Below are 21,653 nucleotides of genomic sequence, written 5' to 3'. Positions count from 1 at the left end.
GATAGTGGTGATCAAATGATCACTGTTAGATTTGAAGGAATTAATCAAGAACTAACATGGCATCTCAGTGCAGTGTATGCTGAATGTGATAGAGTGGAGAAGAGAGAACATTGGTGGGAACTGGCAGCCATCAGAAGCTTATTTGATGGACCATGGGTCATATGTGGTGATTCAACATTATTAGTTATCCAGAGGAGAGAACCAACTACCATAGAATCACATGTGCCATGTTTGATTTCTCAGATTGGATCAATGACATGGAACTCATAGACCCACCTATCTTTGGAGGGCATTACACTTAGAAGTAGTGATAATCATGAAAGTGCTTCCAGAATAGATAGATTTTTGTACTCTTATCAATGGGAGGAACTATATCTACAAATCAAACAATCTCTGCTGCCAAAATTAGGATTGGATCACAATCCTATCATTCTAACATGTGGAGATATGGAATTCAAAAAGTCATATTTCAAGTTTGAGCAATAGTGGATGGGGGTGGAAGGTTTTGAGGAGAAGGTGCAAGTATGGTAGGACTCTTTTAAGTGTCACTGAGAGTCCTGATCATACTTGAATTCCAAACTGAAACTCCTAAAACGGAAGTTGAAAGAGTGGGGAAAGGAGCACAAAAACACATTTTGAACCAAATAGCTGAAATGGAGAGCACCATGGAACAAAGAGCACTCACAGATGATGAATTGCTTCAGAAGGCTCATCTAGCCATTGAGTTTGAAGAGGTGGTCAAGAATGAGGAGATAGCCTGGAGACAGAGATCGAGAGTTCAATGGCTAAAGAATGGAGATTAGAATACACAATATTTTCACGGAATGGCTACAATCCACAAAAGATTCAACACCATTGACAAACTTGAAATAGAGGGGGTCAACATTAATGATCCAGATAGCATAAGAGTGTTCATACAAAACTATTATCAGAATTTATATACTGTCAGAGAGCTAGAGACTTGGCCTCAATCTGCAAGATTTCACTAGTATCAGCATGGAGGAGCAGGAATGGCTACAGAGGTAGTTTAAGGAGAATGAAATCTTGCGGGGCATCAAGCTCTGTGCCAGTGATAAGGCACCAATGATTGAAAGAAGATATTATGAGTATTATGCACCACTCCCATGAGTTCCAAGTTTTTTTAAAAAAGCATCAATGCCACTTATTTGGCCTTCATCCCCAAGAAAAATGGAGTTGCATCATTAAGGGATTTTAGACCATAAGTCTCATCAGTGGATTCTACAAGATCATAGCTAGAGTTTTAGCTGAAAGATCAAAACTGGTGGTGACCCATTTGGTAAATAAGCATCAGATGGCTTAAATTAAGGGCAGACAAATCATGGATGCTGCCTTAATAGCCAGTGAATGTGTGGACACCAGACTCAGAGGTGATGAAGGAAGCATCATGTGCAAACTTGATTTGGAGAAAGGCATATGACCATGTAAATTGGGGCTTCCTACTTAGCATTCTAAGACAGATGGGGTTTAGAGACAAATGGATAAAATGGATAGGTTTTTGCATCAAAATTGTCAGGTTCTCCATATTGGTGAATGGAGAACCTGTGGGTTCTTTTTCCTTCTGAAAGGGGTCTGAGACAGGGTGACCTCCTTTCCCCTTTCATATTCATACGTGTCGTGGAAGGACTGAACAACATGCTGAGGGTGGCTACTCAAAATAGATGGATAAAGGGTTTTGAAGTCAGTGACAGAGCAGGTGTCAGCATGGAGATTTGTCAGCTACTATATGCAGATGACATCTGATATTCTGTGAGGCAAAAGATGAGCAGATCAGGTATATCCGGGTGATCCTTCTGATTCTGGAGGCAGTCTAAGGTCTGAAGGTCAATTGTAGAAAGAGTAGCTTATTTCCCATTAAAGAACTAGCACAAATGCAAAACTGGCCAACATCCTAGGATGCAAAATAGAGCAATTACCAACCACTTATTTGGATATGCTTTTGGGCAGCAAACATAAGGAATTGATGATATGGGCTGGGATTATCTACGGATCAAAGAAGAAGCTAGCCTTATGGAAATCTCAATATTTTTCTTTTGGAGGCAGACACACGTTAATTAATGCAGTGTTGGACTCTCTTCCAACTTAGGTCATGTCCTTATTTCCTTTACCAGCAAAGGTTCTGAAGAAATTGGACACACTCAGGAGAGAGTTCATATGGTTTGGAAACAAGGAAGGGAAGGGGTACTATCTGATAAACTGGAAACTGTCCAGTTCCCATAGCTATATCAGGTGAACTTGGAGTTAGAAATCTGAAAATCCACAATGATGAGTTGAGTTTCAGCTGCTTCATAGGTGACTTTGGCCCAGCTTTTGTCAAGGGTTTAGATGGGTTGTGCCCGAACTTAGCCCATTTGTAATATAGCTCATTCCCAATCCATTAAAACTTGGTCGGGTTTGGCGGGTGAAATGAGTTTGTGCTGAATTTGCCACCCCACTCTATGTCAATTTATATGGTGTACTTTGACGAGGCACAAAGTTTAAGAAAGGCTTTTGAAACTTGTTCTCTTAAATATGCCATAACATTTGTGTGGTTATAAGACTTTTGGAACTTGTGGTTTTAAACATGCCATAGCATGTGTGGTTATAAAAGCTTGTCATTCAGGGTAAAATGGAAATTCAAGTTAGATTGATTCCCAATTTAGAAAGGTTTATTTTTGTTTCTGGAACATACTAATATGTAAGTGGCCATTCCATGATGGAGGGAGTAATTATTTTCAGAATAGATATTCTTCGACCATGAGTTGCTCAAATGACTTTTTAGCACATTAGTTTTTCAATTTTGAGGTTATTTTGTTTTTTGTAATTTTTAAATTTGTAAATTGTCTCTGGGAAAATAAGTGAATTAATTTTCAAAATAAAACTCGCAACTGCCAATTGACCTTCGTAATCCAATTCAGACCATCTTTTCTAGGATGAGGGAGTACTTTGTTACCTAATGATTTCACAGATGTCCCCTATTTTGTCAACAACGGATGATTTTTTGTTCACTGCAGGTAAGGTTACATGAAGAACATGAAAGGTGCTTACTCTACCTGGACGCAGGTACAAGAAAACCACTGATAGCAACAGCAGAGAGGCAACTTTTAGAACGACACATTTCTGCAATTCTTGATAAGGTGTTTATTCTGGGATACCTTATCTATTTATTTCTTGCTGGTAGATTTACAAGGTTTTTTATTTTTTTAATTTTAATTGTATCCTTCAACTATCTCTCCAGGGTTTCACAGTGTTGATGGATGGTAATCGTATTGAAGATCTCCAAAGGATGTATATGCTATTTAGCAGGGTCAATGATCTCGAATCCTTAAGGCAAGCCCTTAGCTCATATATCCGAAGAACTGGTCAGAGCATTGTGCTAGATGAAGAGAAAGACAAAGATATGGTACACAGCCTCTTGGAATTTAAGGCCTCCCTTGATACAATATGGGAAGAAAGCTTTTCTAAGAATGAAGCTTTTAGTAACACTATCAAGGATGCATTTGAGCATCTCATAAACATCCGCCAGGTATAGTTACTAATCACTAGGCGTGTCTGCCTTATATATGGATTGATGATATGGTCAGATATCATTTTTGTTATAGTAGATTAGAGATCATCATATTTGATTAGTCTAGATTATAAAATGAGAGAAGGCCGTTTGAAATAGTTTGACTATATCCCAGGTAGATCTTCAGATACACATGGTTGCTAAATGCCACACTCCAATGGTTAAATGTGATAAAAGGGGCTGATGTAGATCTGAAAAATAATGGATGGAATTATATAAAAAGACCTACAGTATCTCGCAATTAATGGAAACATAGCTAAGAACATATTGTAATGGAAGCAAATAATACATATGGGAAAGAAATAATTGAGAGTTAGGTTTAACATAGCTGTATGTTATGTTGATGAGTGGTTCATGTTTGCCGCATGTCTCTTTTATTATGCTTGGAGATCTGTATATTTGTCCAAGGATAAATGTGAAATTTAGAGAACCTCTAATTGTAGAGAATTTGTTGCCAGTCTAGAAGTCAAATTATGTAGTATTCAGATGATGAGCCCAAATAATGTAAAATAGATTCAAAGGATTCCCTGAGCCACCTGATCCAGGATGAGAGGTTGTTGATTGTTTGATGTATGGTCGAATGTGGTGTTGATTAGCAATGCAATGTTTCATGGATAGCTGCTGCCAAATGGAAGTATTATTTTATTCACTTTTATTTGTTGCAATGGATTATTGATACTGTTATTCACAAATAAACTATACAACCACCTACGTGTGATTATTTAGCGCTCTTTTTTTTTGATATAGCTCTGAACATGTTACAATGTTTTCTAGGGTTTGATGCATTATGTTGTATCACTTGGCAGGAACATGGTCTCTCTCCTTTCATTTGGCACTGTGACTATTTATTCCCTTATGCTATAATCTTCCATCAAACCAACTTCATTCGTAGTTCCAATAATTAATTATATCTAAAGAGTTCCTCCAGAGGACTAATTTTTGGAATATATTTTGATGCAATTGTGCATTATATTAAACACTGTTGAGTATTCTATTATTGAAGTGTATATTTGTCATAGTATAAAACAATTGCATATATGCATGGAAGGTAAATGGTATTTTTATAATGAAATACAAGGGAAAGAGAAGAGATGTATCAAAACTACCCAACGGAAATACTTAAAGCTCTCAGGCTCTTTGGGGTGCGGGTATTAATGGCGTGGTAGAAACTAAATTGGGTGGTGCTGAAAGGAACTTACTTCACCAGTTATGGCATAACAGATGGATGGGGGAGGTGCATATGGATGCAATAGGGAGAAGTGGAGGTATTGGGTGAAGTGGTATAAGAGATACAGGGAAGGGGAGTTGGTTGAGTGTGGAAATCAAATGCCAACTTGTAAGCTTGTATGTATCACCCAAGATTTCACTTGGTACTTAGAGTGCTGTCTATGCTGATTGTGATAGAGTGGAAAAAAGGGGAGCTTTGGTGCTAGGACAATAATGTGAATTGAAGGCTAAAGGGAAAAGGTAGTAACCAATAAGGTACTGATATTAATATTTAATATTTATGTTGGTGTAAATTAGTAAATTACTAGAGTCTTATATGGGTTATCAGTTTACTCAATAGCCCAATATTAAAAAACCAAAACCAAATCGATAACTCGATAATTGTTTTTTATAAAACCATTAAAAAATCGTTAACCCAATAATCCAATAGCAATAAACTAATAACATTTTTTTGGTTTGGTGTTTGCACACCCCTAATGCTGCTTCCCATTGGCATAGGTGCCGAGTAACTATATCCATCAAGGCTTGAATAGATGAGAAGGAATCACCTAGTGTTTTTTCCTTTACTAGGATTTGAGCCCAAGACCTCATGGTTTTCAACCCATTTCATTAATCACTAGGCCACGTCCGTGGGTGCAGTCAACTAGTTATTTATTCTGCAAACTCATGCTCGCCTTATCCTTGCCTAAGAGTTGATTATTCAACTTCCTCTGTGTTTTCTGTAAATTTTCTTTGTGGCATGTACTGGTTTGTACAAACACATTCGAGGAGTTTGTAAAAATCTCTAGATCATCATACTAGGCACTGCTATTCCAGGTAGAAGTTTTGCTCGTTACACAGGTTTCACTGCCTTATGAGTATTGTTTCTGCGGTCTTTCTCCAGTTAGACAACATGCTGATTGCATTTGATGATCTAATACAAATTCACTTTGGAAGCACTAAAGATTTCTTTTTTAGTGTAATATTTACTCAATTCTCAAAACTGATTGGATTTGCTTTGAAATAGAATCGACCTGCCGAGCTGATTGCTAAGTTTTTGGACGAGAAGCTTCGTGCTGGGAATAAAGGTACATCAGAGGAGGAATTGGAGGGGACATTAGATAAAGTCCTTGTTTTGTTCAGGTTTATACAGGTATGAGAATGCAATCAGTAGTAACACGAGAACTTTTGTAATCTATAGCTGTATAAGTCTATTTCTGTTGTTCAAGAGATAGATCAGTGTATGTTTTATGAACTGAAAGTATGCTAAGAGTTTGTTTTCTCTTTCACCTTTGTGCAGGGTAAGGATGTATTTGAAGCATTCTACAAGAAAGATCTTGCGAAGAGACTGTTGTTGGGCAAGAGTGCTTCAATTGATGCTGAAAAGTCCATGATTTCTAAGGTCCGTCTTTAATGTTAACTTTCACTGTTTCTTCTTTTCCTTGGTACCATCTGCTGAATTTTACCATTATTGTTACAGTTGAAGACCGAGTGTGGCAGCCAGTTCACTAACAAATTGGAAGGAATGTTCAAGGTATGTTCAGCTATTACTCTCTTATTCAACCAAATAGCAAACTGGCAAATACATGGAACTTTTTGTTCAGAGTCTTGAGATTGGAGTCTAGAAATACTGTTGTATCAGTCATGGAATAATTTGCAAAAAGATTAAACATTCCCCGGATGATGTTATCTACCAACATTATTTTCGAACTTTATGCTCTAGCACAAAGTGGTTTCACTGAACATCAGATCAACTTGTCAGTCTTTCTGTTGTGTAATTGACAGATCATGATGGCCTTGGATGTACCTGTGTCCGCATTATCCTTTCTCCATTTCATCTCCATAGCCCAACACCATTACTCCAGCTCCGCTGGTCCCCTGCTATTTTTCTGTGTACAATGCTGCATCTAGGATATCTTGACTGATATCTAAAATGGTTATAAGAAAATATCAATAGGTTCTAACATTTGTGAAAGATACCTGCATAGAGCTGTCTGAAAATCTCTTCTAAGGGAGAAATTATGGTGGGATACATATGGATTCCCATGTTTAGGCCTTACCTAATCCAGTATATATCTGTAAAAATATATGAATTACATGGAGGAGGACATAGACCTTAGCCTCCAAAGGTCCAAATACAATGATGTGAGCTATAATACATTTTATTTGCATCAAGAACAGTCTGCACAATGACTGGTTCTTTCTCTACAGGAGAAACAAAAAAATACAGTGGGCACAAAGCTAAATAGGTTAACTGAGTGCCACAAGAAAGACCCAATGTATTAGTCATTAGTAAAAGCATTCTTCCTGATCTTAAATCTGATGTTTGGTTTTTCCATCCTGATCTTGCTTCAGTGAAGCTCTAGCTTCCTTTGGCAAAGAGAGATCTTCAGTGAAGACAACGTGTTGTCTGTCTGTAACACCCAAATTGGCCATCTGATCTGCAATGCCATTTCTTTCCCTGAAGATGTGAAAAACAAAAAGAATCCTCTATGCATCAAGGACCAAATCTGCTTGATAATGTTATGGATCTGCCACGGAACATTGCTCTCCCTATTGATTATATCAACCATTAGCGTAGAATCAGACTCAACTATAGTCTTAAGAAAACCATTGTCAATACACATGTTCGTTCCTTGTAAAATAGCCTTAGCTTCTGCCACATTATTACTGCAAATATCATAGAAGGAAGCAAAGGCCATTATCATATGGCCAACATGGTTTCTAATAATTCCACCGCCACCTGCAATTCCAGTATTACCTTTACTGCACCCATCTACATTCAATTCACCCAGCCATCCTTTGGAATAGACCATCTCACCATTATGCATTGCACATCAGGTTTTAATCTTTCCATATTGCTATACAAATCTCCCCACCTGGCAGGGAAGTTTAGACTAGGAAAGGGGCAATTTATCACCAAGCTTCTAATTGGCATACCTGCCAAATGATATGCCTGGTATACATATGAACATTCTCATCCTAGCTTTGCACCTTCTTTTCTAGATCTCCCAACAAATACATGTGGGTAGCCATTGAAATAGATCTCTATGCACCTTATTCATAAGTTAAAGGAGCCACCGCTATCCCTGCTACCAAACAGATGTGAGCAACTCTCTCTCTGGTATTTTTTGCAACAATTGCATCTAGAAGAGATCTTGACCCCACACTTGTGAACACCTTCATCAGTGGAAACTTGGTTCTTCAGAACTCTCTGCACATGGAAAGAAATTTTGGAAGGCATTTTCCTATGCCACAGAGCTTTGTCAGGAAGTATTTCATTCTTGAAGGACCTCAATTGTTGCCAAGTAGTTGAGAATCTCCCATTATTATCCACTGTCCAGAATGTCCAGTCTTTCCTTTGTTGATCCACCTGCACCCTTTGAATGTTATTAACCACAGTAGCAGGGAGAATGGTACTCAAAGGATCCCATCTCCATCTTTCATTAACAAAAAAATGCTAACTTTAGTGCTCTTGGGGGTTGGTCTTCTGGTGACCATTTTAGCTAAAGGCCCCATTCCTGATTAGACATCCCCTTGGACCAACTTTCCTGAGAATCAAAGGTTCAACCCCATCCTTAATCTTCATCATCCTTCTCCAAGTATGAGATTGTCCGTATCTCAAAGATTTTGACACTGGATAATCCCTAGAACAGTATTGAGCATTTAAGGCTTGACTAAGCATAGATTTATGAGTTCTAAAAGTCCACCACATCTTTGCAGCAAATGCATTACAAAAGTCTTCAATTGATCTAAACCCAGCTCCTCCTTCAGAAGTAGGAAAACACAGTTCAGACCACTTGATCCAATGTGATTTGTGTTTGTCCTCCTTTTTTCCCCAAAAGAAGTTAGCCAAGATCATTTCCATTTGCTTGATGACTGAAGAGCCTGCAAGACAGACTTTATCAGTACAACTTTGCCAGCAAAAGAGGGTAGTTTCGCATGCCATCTTTGCAACCTAGCAGCCACTTTTGCCACCATTGAACTGAATTACTCTACCATGTTAGCCCCCACAAAAATTGACATCCCAGATACTGCATAGGAAGTCAGATGGTTTGAAACCAGTAGTCTTGGAGACCTTTGTAAATGTCTCAAGAGTACACTTAAGAGGTAAAGTAAAACAAGATTTTTGTTTATTTACTGACCAGAACGAAGGTCATATGTGCCGATAGTATCTATCATCATCTTGAGAGATTTGGTCATCTGAGATGAAAAGGATGGTATCATCTGCATAGGAGAGATGAGTGATAATACGTTCCTGTTTAACAAAGGAGTATGGGATGAACTCATTGAAGATCAGATTATCCATAAGTCTTGACAGTAATTCAGCCCCAATACAAAGAAGAGATGGAGATAAGGGATCTCCTTGCTTGACCGCTCTTGTAGACTTGAAGAATTCATATCTGCCCCCGTTGATATTGACAAAGAACCACATTTGAAATGTTCCTCCAGAATCTATCTATCCACAATTCACTGAAACCAAACTGTATAACATTGGCACGGATTATCCCATTCGACACTGTCATAAGTCTTTGCCATGTCTAATTTCACAACCATATTTCCATGTCCATTGGATTCTCTGATGTTTTGCACCATCTCCTGAGTGAGCGTAATGTTTTCTGTGGTCGGCTTCACTTTATGAACCCTGTATGACATGGTGATATCAGCTTCTGCATAATTAGACTTAACCTCTGATTCATGAGCTATGTAATGATTTTGTAGTTAAAGTTACTCAGACTGATTGATCTGAGATCACTAAATTGCTGAGGGCACCCAACCTTACGTATAAGGACTAGACATGTATTTGTCAAAGCCTATGGTAATTGAGTACCTGCAAAAAAATAATAATCAAGAATCATTAGTAAAACATCATTCTTGATGATCTCCCAACAAGAATGGTAGAACTTTCCTGGCATTCCATCAGGTCCTGGAGCACCGTGAGAACTCATAGACATCACCACTTCCTTCACTTCCTCCATTGTGGGAATAGCATTCAACATTAGATTTTCTTCCCTTCCAACGATTCTTGGAATATAATTGATTGGAGTCATATCCCTGTTCTGAATGCCTTTTTTTGTTGATAAAGGTAACATTTGTATATCAATCATCAGCTCAAAGCTGGTATCCAAAAATTTACACCATATCCTATCTCTACACCTCTGTGTGTGGCATAAACAAAAGATAAAGAGAAGAAGAAAAAAAAACACTATCCCTAGATCCTCCTTTATCTCTACAAGGACCCTAGAATGACTACAATAGCCACAGGGTCATCTATATACTCTGAACTACACCAATAGCAAAATGTGATAATGCAGTTCATTTTAATCTTGTGCAGAGGGCTGCTCTTGTTTTCAAAACTACTAAAATGCCTTTCTTTCTATATGGTCTACCAAATAACCGTTGGGACAATTCTCCATCTACTCTTGTCTGTGCTGCCACTGCCCTTCATATTCCAGCTCTCTAGAGCCTGTCCTGTTCTCTCGGGAGCAGTCCAACTTATACCTCTGAAGCTAGTAAACAAATTCCACAGTTGGCCAACCACTTTACAATGTAAGAACAGATAGTTAATTGTCTCTGCAACCTGCTCACAAAAACAGTATCTTGGGCACATCTGTATTGTCCTCTTCATAAGATTTTTTTGTTTAAGGACAGCCTCTTTCACCACCAACCAAGTAAAAACTGCCACCTTATATGGTATTTTAACCTTCCATATAAGCTTCTAGGTAGAAAGTGAACTTGGGAACCCATCTGATTCATATCTCTATATGTAGAAATAACAGTGAATAGTCCTTTGCTATGTCATTTCCATTTAAGAGTGTCTTCTACTTCCTTGAAGCCCAAGAACTGATCAAGTGTCCCATAAAATTCAGCCAATCTCTCCACTTCCCAGTCTTGCATCAGTCTTCTGTAAGTAAGATTCCATCCATGTTCAGACCAAACTTCATAAAGAGTAGACTCTTGCTGTTGGTTCAGGTAATGACTATCTGGGAACAAGAGTTTGAGACTTCCATTCCCTAACCAGTTATCTTCCCAAAACTTGATCTTCCTCCCATTGTTCACATTACATTCTGTCTTTGCATGGAAACCATGCCATAAGTTTCTAATTGATCTCCACAAATTGGTTCCATATGTGGATGTCACTTCTTAGTCTTCCAGGGCCCGCCCTTCCCATAGTTGGCCTGGATCACCCTAACCCAAAAAGATTGTTCTTCTAAAGGAAATCTCCTCAACCACTTCATGAGAAGACTTTTGTTCTGCTTCCTAAGATTTCTGATGGCCAGTCCTTCCTGCTTCTTGTTCTGAATGCCTTCAGAGAACTGACCTGTGAAAAAATTCAACAGCTTCTCTAACTATTTCTTCATCACCCTCTATCCAACTTCCATTAGTTTTCCTCATCTTCTTGAGGGACATCCTACTCTTCTTGCTTTTGGAATGAGACCTGTTGCTCATCAAAATTGATCACCTCACAATCCAGTCCATCCTCCCAGAAAACCCAAAATCTGACTGTTGATATTAGAGAAAGCTTTGTTGTACCCAAGCTTTATTCTATATTTGTCCAGTTGATCACCTTTATAGAAAGGTTCTGACATAGCCATGATTGGAAACTTCACTCTTCTTATCATTTTTCTTAGTCTCTCTGGAGCATCCATAGTGTTGATGCTCCTTGTATTCCAGTAATCACTTACACTGCCCCAAACATCTGATTGCATTTTCCAACTGAAATGGAATATTTCTACCGATATGTAATTGTACATCCAGAATAGTCCTAAGAAGACATGATCCAGGGCTTTTCTTCTCTTTTTCAATAAAGACGAGTTTTTACTCCTTTTTTCTATCTTCTATTTTCCATTTTAAAATTCGAAGTTATGGAAATTAATTGGAATGGTTATGGAAATTAATTGGAAAGGTTGTGTCCCTGTGATGAGCTCACGGTGGTTGATGGAGCGTCTGCCACCCCTTCCTCTTTTGAATCCAGTTCCCCCCATTGGGGATAGATGGTCATTATTTATATCTCATCTACTGCTTTTGCATGGCTGTCATCAAACTTTGACTCAAAATGTCCACTATACTCAACATTAGATTATCTTTTGTTTTTTTTGGAAAGTGGTAATTTTTTCAACTATATATCCATAGACCATAGGTATACTACATCAAAATAATGTGGTCCCCTTCCAAAAGTATTACAGCTTACAGCTTGAAACTACTATAAATTCTGTTTCTTACAAATTATCTAACACATCAAAAATATCTTCTGTCTATACTAACACTTCCTGGTTACACCAAAAGTAATAAAGGCCTCAGCAATTCATCTTAAACTTTTGTGATTGGTTTGCATGCCCTCAAAACATGTTTGAGGAAGAGAGTTTTGGAAGCACTCAATTTTGGTACTAGTGACAAAGCCCCAGGCTCTGATGGTTTCCCTATGAGTTTCTACCAGAGCTTTTGGGAAATCATCAAGGTAGATATCATGAATACAATGCAACAGTTTCATGATCAACATGTTTTTGAAAAGAGTCTGAATACAACTTATGTAGCTCTATTCCCTAAGAAAGTGGGAGCTGTTAAATTAAAGGACTTCAGACCTATTAGTTTGATAAGTGGAATCTACAAAATAATTGCCTAACTTTTAGCAAAAAGACTGAAATGGTGATAAGCAACCTAGTCAATAAACATCAAATGGACTTCATCAAAGGGAGACAGATCATTGACACAACTTTGATAGCAAGTGAATGTGTTGATTCAAGAATTAAAGGGGAAGATCCAGATATTATGTTTAAATTGGACATAGAGAAGGCATATGACCATGTAAACTGGGAATTCCTACTCAAAATTCTAGAGCAGATGGGTTTTGGGGAAAAATGGTTGATGTGGATTGGTTTCTGTATAAAAACCGTTAGGTTCTCCATTCTGGTAAATAGAGAACCTGCTGGTTTTTTTCCATCCGAAAGAGGACTCAGGCAGGGAGACCCACTCTCTCCCTTCCTATTCATTTTAGCCATGGAGGGTTTTAACATCATGATGAGAGTGGCCATTCAAAACCATTGGATAAGAGGTTTCGTGATTGGCAATCTTTCAAGGGAGGAGATGCAGATATATCATCTGCTATATGCTGATGATACAATCATATTCTGTGAAGCAAAGGCAAGTCAGATTACATTCATAACGATGACCTTGGTGGTTTTTGAGGCAGTTTCTGGGCTATCAATAAACTGGAGGAAGAGCTGCATATTTCCCATTGAGGTTCCTCAAATACAAAGTTTGGCAAATATTTTGGGGTGTAGAGTTGAGAAGCTTCTGACAACCTATTTAGGTATGCCGCTGGGACACAAACACAGAGTTAGAAATATGGGATGGCATCATTGAGAAGACTGAAAAGAAATTGGCTAACTGGAAAGCCCAATACATTTCACTGGGAGGGAGAGTTACTTTGATAAATTATGTTTTGGACTCATTGCCTAATTATGTAATGTCACTGTTTCCCATCCCTGCTAAGGTGGAGGAATGACTTGACAAGCTAAGAAGGGATATTTTGTGGTCTGGAAACAAAGGAGGAAATGGCCTACATTTAGTAGTTAAATGGCAGGTTGTACAACTTCATAAGCAGTCAGGTGGACTTGGAATCAGAAATATGAGACTACAAAATACATGCCTTCTCTTAAAGTGGCTATGGAGGTTTACCAATGAAACACAGGTTTTGTGGAGAGAGGTGATAGTAAACAAATATGGTATGGATGGAATTGGTGCTCCAACCTAGTGAACAACACTTATGGTGTTTCAGTGTGGAGAACCATCAGGAATTTGTGGCCCAATCTAAACAGAAACATAGGTTACAAAGTGGGATCTGGAACCAAAACTTCATTCTGGAAGGAGAACTGGATTGGAAATGAATCATTGATAGTCTTGTTTCCAGACCTCTTCGTCCTGAGTACTAATCCGGAAGAGACAGCGGCTGATGTTTGGTCCCAACAGGGATGGAACATTGTGTTTAGAAGATTACTTAATGACTGGGAGATTGGGAGAGTCGCTGCTTTATTACTAATATTGGACGGGGTTGCAGGGACAACAATGGAGGAAGACTTTATCCGATGGAGACATAGCAGTGATGGGGTACTATCAGTTAACAGATTGTATACCAAGGAAATCAGAGTTACAAGGTGGCAAGATTGGTCCCTGGAACCAGATATGGAGGACCAAGGCACCAACCAAGGTGAAGTGTTTCTCCTAGTTGGTGGCAAGGAAAGGTTGCTCCACTCATGAAAGATTAAAGAATAGAGGCTTTCACATTGCTTCTTGGTGCTCTCTATGTAATGAAGCTGAGGAAACTAATAGCCACTTGTTCCTACATTGCAGGTCGCCAGCATGTCCTTAATGCTGATGAATACAACTTTACCCTTATCAAAAAAAAAAACACATCTTTGATTTCTTTCTTTTCCAAACTGTCCACCACATACATGCTGAGACAATCTTCCATCTCTCTCTCTCTCTCTTTTTTTTTTTTTGCATTGCCATCACTATTCCAGCATTTCAGGAGTCCTACTATATTCCTTGGCTTCACCCATTTGATCTTTCTCAGGCTAATGAATATCTTCCACAGTTGATCTGTCCACTTGCAATGTAAAAAAAGATGGTTGATTGTCTCTGCTTGCTACCACATAAAAAGCATTTAGTGCATAGTTGAAAACCTCTTTTTGTCGGATTCTCATGTGTCAACACTGTTTCCTTTGCCAACAGCCAAGAGAAAACATCTAAATCATCTTTTTTGTTTTGCTAATACTTCAAAACCATTTTGTCCAGGACATTGAATTATCAAAAGAGATAAATGAATCCTTCAAGCAATCTTCCCAAGCCAGAACAAAACTCCCAACAGGGATTGAGATGAGTGTCCATGTTTTGACGATGGGGTAAGTTGATATTAAAGAATTTTCAGATATTTGTGGTCTGTATCTTCAGAGTTATTAGTTCATTGCTGGTTGTGCTACAGGTACTGGCCAACCTACCCTCCCATGGATGTTCGACTTCCCCACGAGCTCAATGTCTATCAGGTTTGGCACCATGTTGCTTATACTTAGTTCCTCTTTGACACCATTTAATGTTTTCTGTTCACTTTACATTTTGTTATGCGGGGCCCCATGCTGCAGGATATTTTCAAGGAGTTCTACTTGAGCAAGTACAGTGGTAGGCGTTTGATGTGGCAAAATTCATTGGGCCACTGTGTTCTGAAAGCTGAATATCCAAAAGGGAAAAAGGAGCTCGCAGTTTCTCTATTTCAGGTTCGTCTTTTCTAGCTTTTTTAGTATATAATAGTATTCCGTTGCATATTATCTAAGTTAATGGTTTTGTGACCTTTGTCCTCTTGCTGCAGACTGTTGTTTTGATGCTTTTTAATGATGCGGAAAAGCTTAGCTTCCAAGATATCAAGGAAGCCACTGGAATCGAGGATAAAGAGCTGAGGAGGACTCTACAGTCTCTTGCATGTGGAAAAGTCCGTGTTCTCCAGAAGGTGTGTGGTCATTGCTAGGTCGAGATTTTTGTTTCTTTTATCTTATAACAATCTTATATACTGATTTTTTCGGATGCTGTTGGAAAAAAATATCTTACAGATTCCGAAAGGTAGAGATGTGGAGGATGACGATACATTCGTGTTCAATGATCAATTTACTGCTCCACTATATCGTATAAAGGTAAATCCCTTTTTTTGATCAAGTATAAAGGCAAGTGCTTTTTGGTGTATTCAGATAATGCCGTCACCTCAAAGACTGAAGTGTTAAAACTTAGTGTCTTTTCCTCCGAAAAAGAAGAAAAGAAGTGCTCTGTTGACAAATATGAGATAAAGATGTGATTGGTATTTTAGGTTTAAGTGATTTGCTAGTCCTGCTAGACATGTCAAAGCTAACAATGAATATGTATATACAGGTAAATGCCATCCAGATGAAAGAAACAGTTGAGGAGAACACAAGCACTACTGAGAGAGTATTTCAGGATCGACAATACCAGGTTTGCTCATCTATTCTTACTCTCTACCTCAATATTTCAATTGGTTGCACAGTCAAACTTACTCTCAATCAAATAGAACTTGCTGTAGCATTTTTTACTGACAAAAGATTTATGCGGTCTTTAATAGATGCATCACAAATTTGTCTTTTAACTGACATGTTACGTTGTTGAACATGTTGTTCATATCTTATCTTACTGCACTATTTTATTGTTGGTAATATTCCTGATTTCCTACTATATCTAAGATCAAAAATAGTCAGAAAAAAGACTAGGGCTGCTGAAACAATATAGGAAAATTTTCGGACTTGTTTTTCGCTGTTGATTTTATTAAATCTTCTCTGCCTACATATGCAGGTTGATGCTGCTATTGTTAGGATAATGAAGACCAGAAAAGTGCTGAGTCATACCCTCTTAATAACTGAACTCTTTCAGCAGGTAATGAAACTTTCCACCTTGTTTTGTTAACCCAGTAATTGTTAATCCTTGAGCTGGGAATGGATCTGGTGCCTTCTCCCACTCCCACCCTGTGGATTCAGATGCCTATACTCCGCATGAGGTTGAGAACTATTACTTGCATTCAAATGGTCTGGATTCAGACATAGGATTAACTGATAGGTGTTGAAAGCTGAGCACAAAAGGGGGATAACTGATGGGTCATAGAAAGCTAAGCACTTCTATCAATTAATTTGAAGTAGTAATATGTGGCCTTAGGGGTTGAAGAATTGGAGTAATAATCTTGGGAACTAATCTTAGTAAAGGTGATACATGGTGAATTCTTCCCTTTGCCCAAATTTTGGGTGATAAGAGTTACACTGTATCTGTTCTGTAGCAGATAGCCGGTAATCAACTGATGAGTCGAGGTGTGTATAAACTGGTATGAACACCACTGTTATTCAAAAGAAAAGTACCTTACCATTTTCACCTTAGATGAAATGTCATTTCTGAGTTTTTGAAACAGCAAAAATGTATTAATAATGAAGGCATAATTGGCAAACAACATTGGACCTTTTAGTATGCAGGTGGCAGACAGGTATTGAAAATCTGAGCATGAGTTTAACTAAAAATTTTCCTTGTGAACTTAAATAAATAAGAAGCCTTAAGCTCTTAATTCAACCATAAATTTGTTCAATTCCAAACAGCACCCTCTGACACCCCACAAGTTGACTAGTGCTGAGCCAGGAGATTTAACTTTTTAAAATGGAAACAGATACCACTTTGTTGTTGACTTGTTCAGTAAAGCAAATATCTAATTATGCTTTTCCTGAGGCCAATAGTTACTAATGAAAAGATAATAGGTAATGTTGAGGATGAGAAAATCTACTAGGTGAAGAAATGAATTAGAAATCATGAAGGTAGTAGTTTACCTAACTGCAAGTTAAGACGATGTCTTCTAAACCACTAAAAGGCCATCACTTTTGGACTTCTAAGTTAGAGCGAACCATTATCATGTTGGAATAGACAATAGGGGAATATCAATGAAATCAGCTACTACAATTATACTGAATCTCATTGTAGGCAAGGAAGGTTCAGTGGTACTTATGAAATTAGCTATTTGCCAAAATAATTTTCATAACTCGTCTTCTACAGCTTTACATTTTTTGGTTCAACTATTTTCACCTTGTCAATGGTGAGTGTGTATTTAATCCAATTCATCTTTAGCTGGGTTAGTGCATTTGCTAAGTTTGATGATGAGAAGACTTTCCCATCTGATTATCAAGACTTTATTGTTGTCGATATGATTCAACGAGTATATTGGTAGTTAGGATACAAATTATGTTCTCATGAACACCTAAAGCAGCAATGTATGAAAGCGAGTTTTTTTTTTAAATTATAATTATATCTTCAATTTTGCGTCTTTCATCGTCAAGGAAATCCTGACACAACATTTGTTTCCACGTACCATGGTCAACTCAGTTGTAATCATTGATTGGTAGAGGGGTGGGCCGATTGTCCACCAAGTTTTGAACCGTGCGCCGCTGGTTCTCAGGGGTTTGTTGGTTATCAAAATTTAAAAAGAAAGATGGTTGTTCTTGAAAAGACATTTCAAGTGTTTATCATTCCTGACACAACATTTGTTTCCACGTACCATGGTCAACTCAGTTGTAATCATTGATTGGTAGAGGGGTGGGCCGATTGTCCACCAAGTTTTGAACCGTGCGCCGCTGGTTCTCAGGGGTTTGTTGGTTATCAAAATTTAAAAAGAAAGATGGTTGTTCTTGAAAAGACATTTCAAGTGTTTATCATTGCTAGAAATATGAGTGTATTTTTGCTACTGTACTGTGGTGCTTTTGATTTTAGCTGCGATTTCATTTGGAGAGTATTTTAATCAGTTCTACAGTAAATAAAGCAAGTGTGTTGTGATTTCATTTCAAGCTATCAGCTTAAGGGGAGTTGCTCTTTGTAAACTGATTCCACTTTTGCTGTTGTTGGAGCAGCTTAAATTCCCAATAAAACCAGCTGATCTGAAGAAAAGGATTGAAAGCCTCATAGATAGGGAGTACTTGGAACGGGACAAAAACAATCCTCAAATATACAACTACCTTGCTTAGAATGTTTCCAGACATTAATATTTTTTTTCCATGTAAATGACTTGGGAGACTTCCTCGTCATGTTCTGTACAGTTGACTTTGTAACCATTAATTTTGTTGTCATATACATTATAAAGCTTATATTTAAGTTTATTTCGTGTATCTACTTTTTTTTTTAAATTTTCTTATATCTACTTTTTGGCGGGATTTTTCTTGAAGAAAATGAGCAAGTGCGTCTTCATTTTGTTTTAACTTCATCTCGAGTAAAAAGTTTGGTGTTGATAGCATGTACTTTGCAGATTTCGGTCGTCGTTCTCTTATCAGATTGCAGAGGAATTTTGTGTAGTACTAGAGGGTTCCGTAGAAGTACTCTTCATTTTGTGCGTTTATGGATGGCTGATCCTATAGTGGTTACCACTTTCGTTGTTTAATCAAAGTTCTCTCCTTAGCTAAACAACTGTATTAAATATAGCTAAGTATATAGAGAAAACAGTAGATCAAGTTAGGAATAGAAAGACTCATGTGATCAGAACTCATCTTTTCTCTTATATGAATTTAAAGAATTCATTGGAAAAATAAAGAGCTGAACACAAAAGATAAGAAGACGGACATTAAATGTTCATATTAACGTAATAAAGCAAGTACCTAAGTTCTAAGTATACGTAAAAGTGTTAGTTGAGATTAGGGGAGGCAATTGGGAAGGTGGGTCAACTTTTGGGTGGGTCATAATAACAACAAACTTGTCAAGATTCAATTCAATCCAAATTTGCTTGCATTAAAACATGTTGGGTTAAAACGGGCTGTGTAATGGGTAGTAGAACGGGTCAAGACCTAAATCAATTCAATTTTCACTAAATTTTATTTGTTCTTTTATAATATTTTAGTGCTTCATAATTTTTTTCTTTATTATGGTTATATACAACATATCAAACTAAAGAATATATTTTTTAAAAAATATTTTGAAAATATTTTGAAAAAATTTCTCTCAAGTCAATGTGGGTTACATATCAATCCAATATTTAATGGGTTGAAATAGTTGAACTGATAAATGGACGGGTCATCTCACCTACATGGGTAAAACCTTCAAATATACCCAATCATCCACATGGAACTCAAGATCCCTTCTTCTAATATCGGAATAGGACTTTTGACGACTTTGAGCCGTCTTCAACCTTTCTCTAATGACCTTCACCTTATCTAAAGCATCAAGCACCAAGTCAGGACCAACAAGGTCATCTCACCTACTTCGAACCACCCAACCGAAGATGTACATCATCTCCCATACAAAGCCTCAAACGACGCAATCTCAATACTTGAGTGATAACTATTATTATAGGAAAACTCGATGAGCGGTATATTATCATCCCAACTCTCCTTGAACTCTAACATACATGCCCTTAACATATTGTAACACCCCTCAAAATTTCTCCTAGAATTCAAACCCTTCTTGTATACGGGTAGGGTCGAACTCGAGTATTGAGGAGCGTATGCATGAGTCGAAATGAGTCTTTGAGAATTTGAGCAGCGTTAGAGGTGAGGCAGGGTCATGAAGGACCCCTAGGATCAAATTAAATCCAAAAGATTCATCGTGGCTATCTTTTGAAAGACGACAATCTGGGTGGCCCACGACCTATCAAATTAAAGGTCGTCGAATCTTCTTTCCAACGCCACCAAGAACGTAAATTTTGGAGTTCGGAGTCAAAAGATATGACGATCCTAAGACGAGCTAGCACGGCAGGAATTTCATTTGGCCTGGGTTGCAACTGCTGGGGAAATGGCCTTGGCGCTGTAAGGGCGCGACACGCCATTATCGCGCCAGGAACATGCCTCAGTAGTTTGGTCCCTGGCGCGACGAGCCACTAAAAGTTGTGCAGGGTTTTTCAAGCCAAATTTCCAGAACCCAGAAAATATGGCCTTGGCGCTGTAAGGGCGCGACGCGCCACTATCGAGCCAGAAACATGCCTCAGTAGATTGGTCTCTGGCACGGTGCGCCACTATGAGGTGTGCAGGTTTTAGGCGTATTCAGCCTGGCGCTGCAATGGCGCGACGCGCCACTATCGCGCCAGGTGCATTTTTAGCCTATTTTCAGAACTTTTGAGGAGGGGTAATTTGGGAACTTACCCAAATTATATATATGTTACCCTTGGTCTTTTGGGAATACACTTTGCAGCCTCACCCTCTCTCTAAAAAGCCCTAGCTTCTCTCTCTTTTCTTCTTCTTCTCCATTTCCAACAAAAAGGAGTCCAAGAGCTTCAAGATTTGAGTCCTCCATTGAAGACCCAACCACAAGGTTTTCATCAAGTCTTCACTAAGGTATGTAAGGCTATCCAAAACATGGGTTGAGTTCACCCATGTGCCCTACTCTTGCTTTGAGGTTAGATGTTCATGAAAATAGAGTTTCTTGGTATGGTTTATGTTTGTATGAACTTTGTCTCCTATTTATTTGATGCTATATGTGTTGATGTTGTTGAGCTAAGGAGTCCCTAAAATCCTTCATGTTAGTATGAGTTGATGGAGATGACTTGTTGTTACGTCTTGTTGATCTCTTTAGCCATGTGAATACGTTGCTTAAGTCAATTTCCTTAAACGTGCTATTCTACTTAAATTGATGAGCTAAAGTCATAGAGTTGGGCTGAATCTTGAGGGGATGTCACAATAGTTTATCTAAATGAGGCTTGATTGAGTTGATTTGAGGATGGAATTGACGAGTGGACAAGGTCCTAAATGAGACTTGCCATTATGACTTAAATTGAGTTAAGAATGAGGATAGAGTTGATGAGTGAGAAATGTTCCACATGAAACTAGCCGTGAGGGCTTGTTTGAGATAACTAGAGGGAGTCTTATGAGCATAGAGTCATGGGAGGAGTATCGAGCACCGAAGTGGGTAAGAGTATAGTCCATACTCAAACCCCAGAAACTACGCCGCCAACGTAGGTAGGGATGGAACCGTTAAAGTCGGATGCTTCCCAGGGGATCGAACCGTTAAAGTCGGATGTTTCCCATTTTACTGTCCTGAAATGATAGGACTTGACTAATCGATGGTATCCATGATTAGGGAGGCGTTCATGCCCTGGCAAGGTATGGACAGACGTGGCAACAACGTCTGATTGTTGTACCATCACCGGCTCATAGGTGATGGTTGTCGGTTAAGAGAAACTCCCATTTAGGTCTTGATAGTACTCCGAATCAGTTGAGTTGAGTGGCATGAGATTTGGCCCGGTCTAAACTATTCTTGTTAGACTTAGGGCACTGGAGTGAGTTGTTATGTATATATATAGGAGTTAAGATCCTGAGTTGATATTGATGCTTTCCTGATGTTGTTTCCCCCGACCATTTTACATACTCGTACATTCTATGTA

General features: G+C 38.3%; 1 protein-coding gene across 1 annotated transcript in view; it reads left to right on the top strand.

Annotated features, from left to right (window-relative positions):
• Positions 1-18,456, top strand: part of LOC129875270 (cullin-4-like) — a 31,517-nt gene extending 13,061 nt beyond the window's left edge. The window contains exons 5-17 of the mRNA XM_055950722.1: positions 3,012-3,134; positions 3,236-3,523; positions 5,799-5,924; positions 6,072-6,173; positions 6,252-6,305; positions 14,567-14,673; positions 14,754-14,814; positions 14,911-15,042; positions 15,135-15,272; positions 15,373-15,453; positions 15,686-15,766; positions 16,121-16,201; positions 18,202-18,456. Coding sequence (XP_055806697.1) covers positions 3,012-3,134; positions 3,236-3,523; positions 5,799-5,924; positions 6,072-6,173; positions 6,252-6,305; positions 14,567-14,673; positions 14,754-14,814; positions 14,911-15,042; positions 15,135-15,272; positions 15,373-15,453; positions 15,686-15,766; positions 16,121-16,201; positions 18,202-18,315 — 1,488 coding nt within the window. The 3' untranslated portion in view covers positions 18,316-18,456. The remainder of the gene's footprint in view (positions 1-3,011; positions 3,135-3,235; positions 3,524-5,798; positions 5,925-6,071; positions 6,174-6,251; positions 6,306-14,566; positions 14,674-14,753; positions 14,815-14,910; positions 15,043-15,134; positions 15,273-15,372; positions 15,454-15,685; positions 15,767-16,120; positions 16,202-18,201) is intronic.
• The last annotated feature ends 3,197 nt before the right edge of the window (positions 18,457-21,653 follow it).

This window comes from Solanum dulcamara, chromosome 11 (assembly GCF_947179165.1).
Source record: "Solanum dulcamara chromosome 11, daSolDulc1.2, whole genome shotgun sequence".
NCBI lineage: Eukaryota > Viridiplantae > Streptophyta > Magnoliopsida > Solanales > Solanaceae > Solanum > Solanum dulcamara.
The sequence above is the reverse complement of the archived record's forward strand: the minus strand, read 5'-3'. Positions and strand labels throughout refer to the sequence as shown.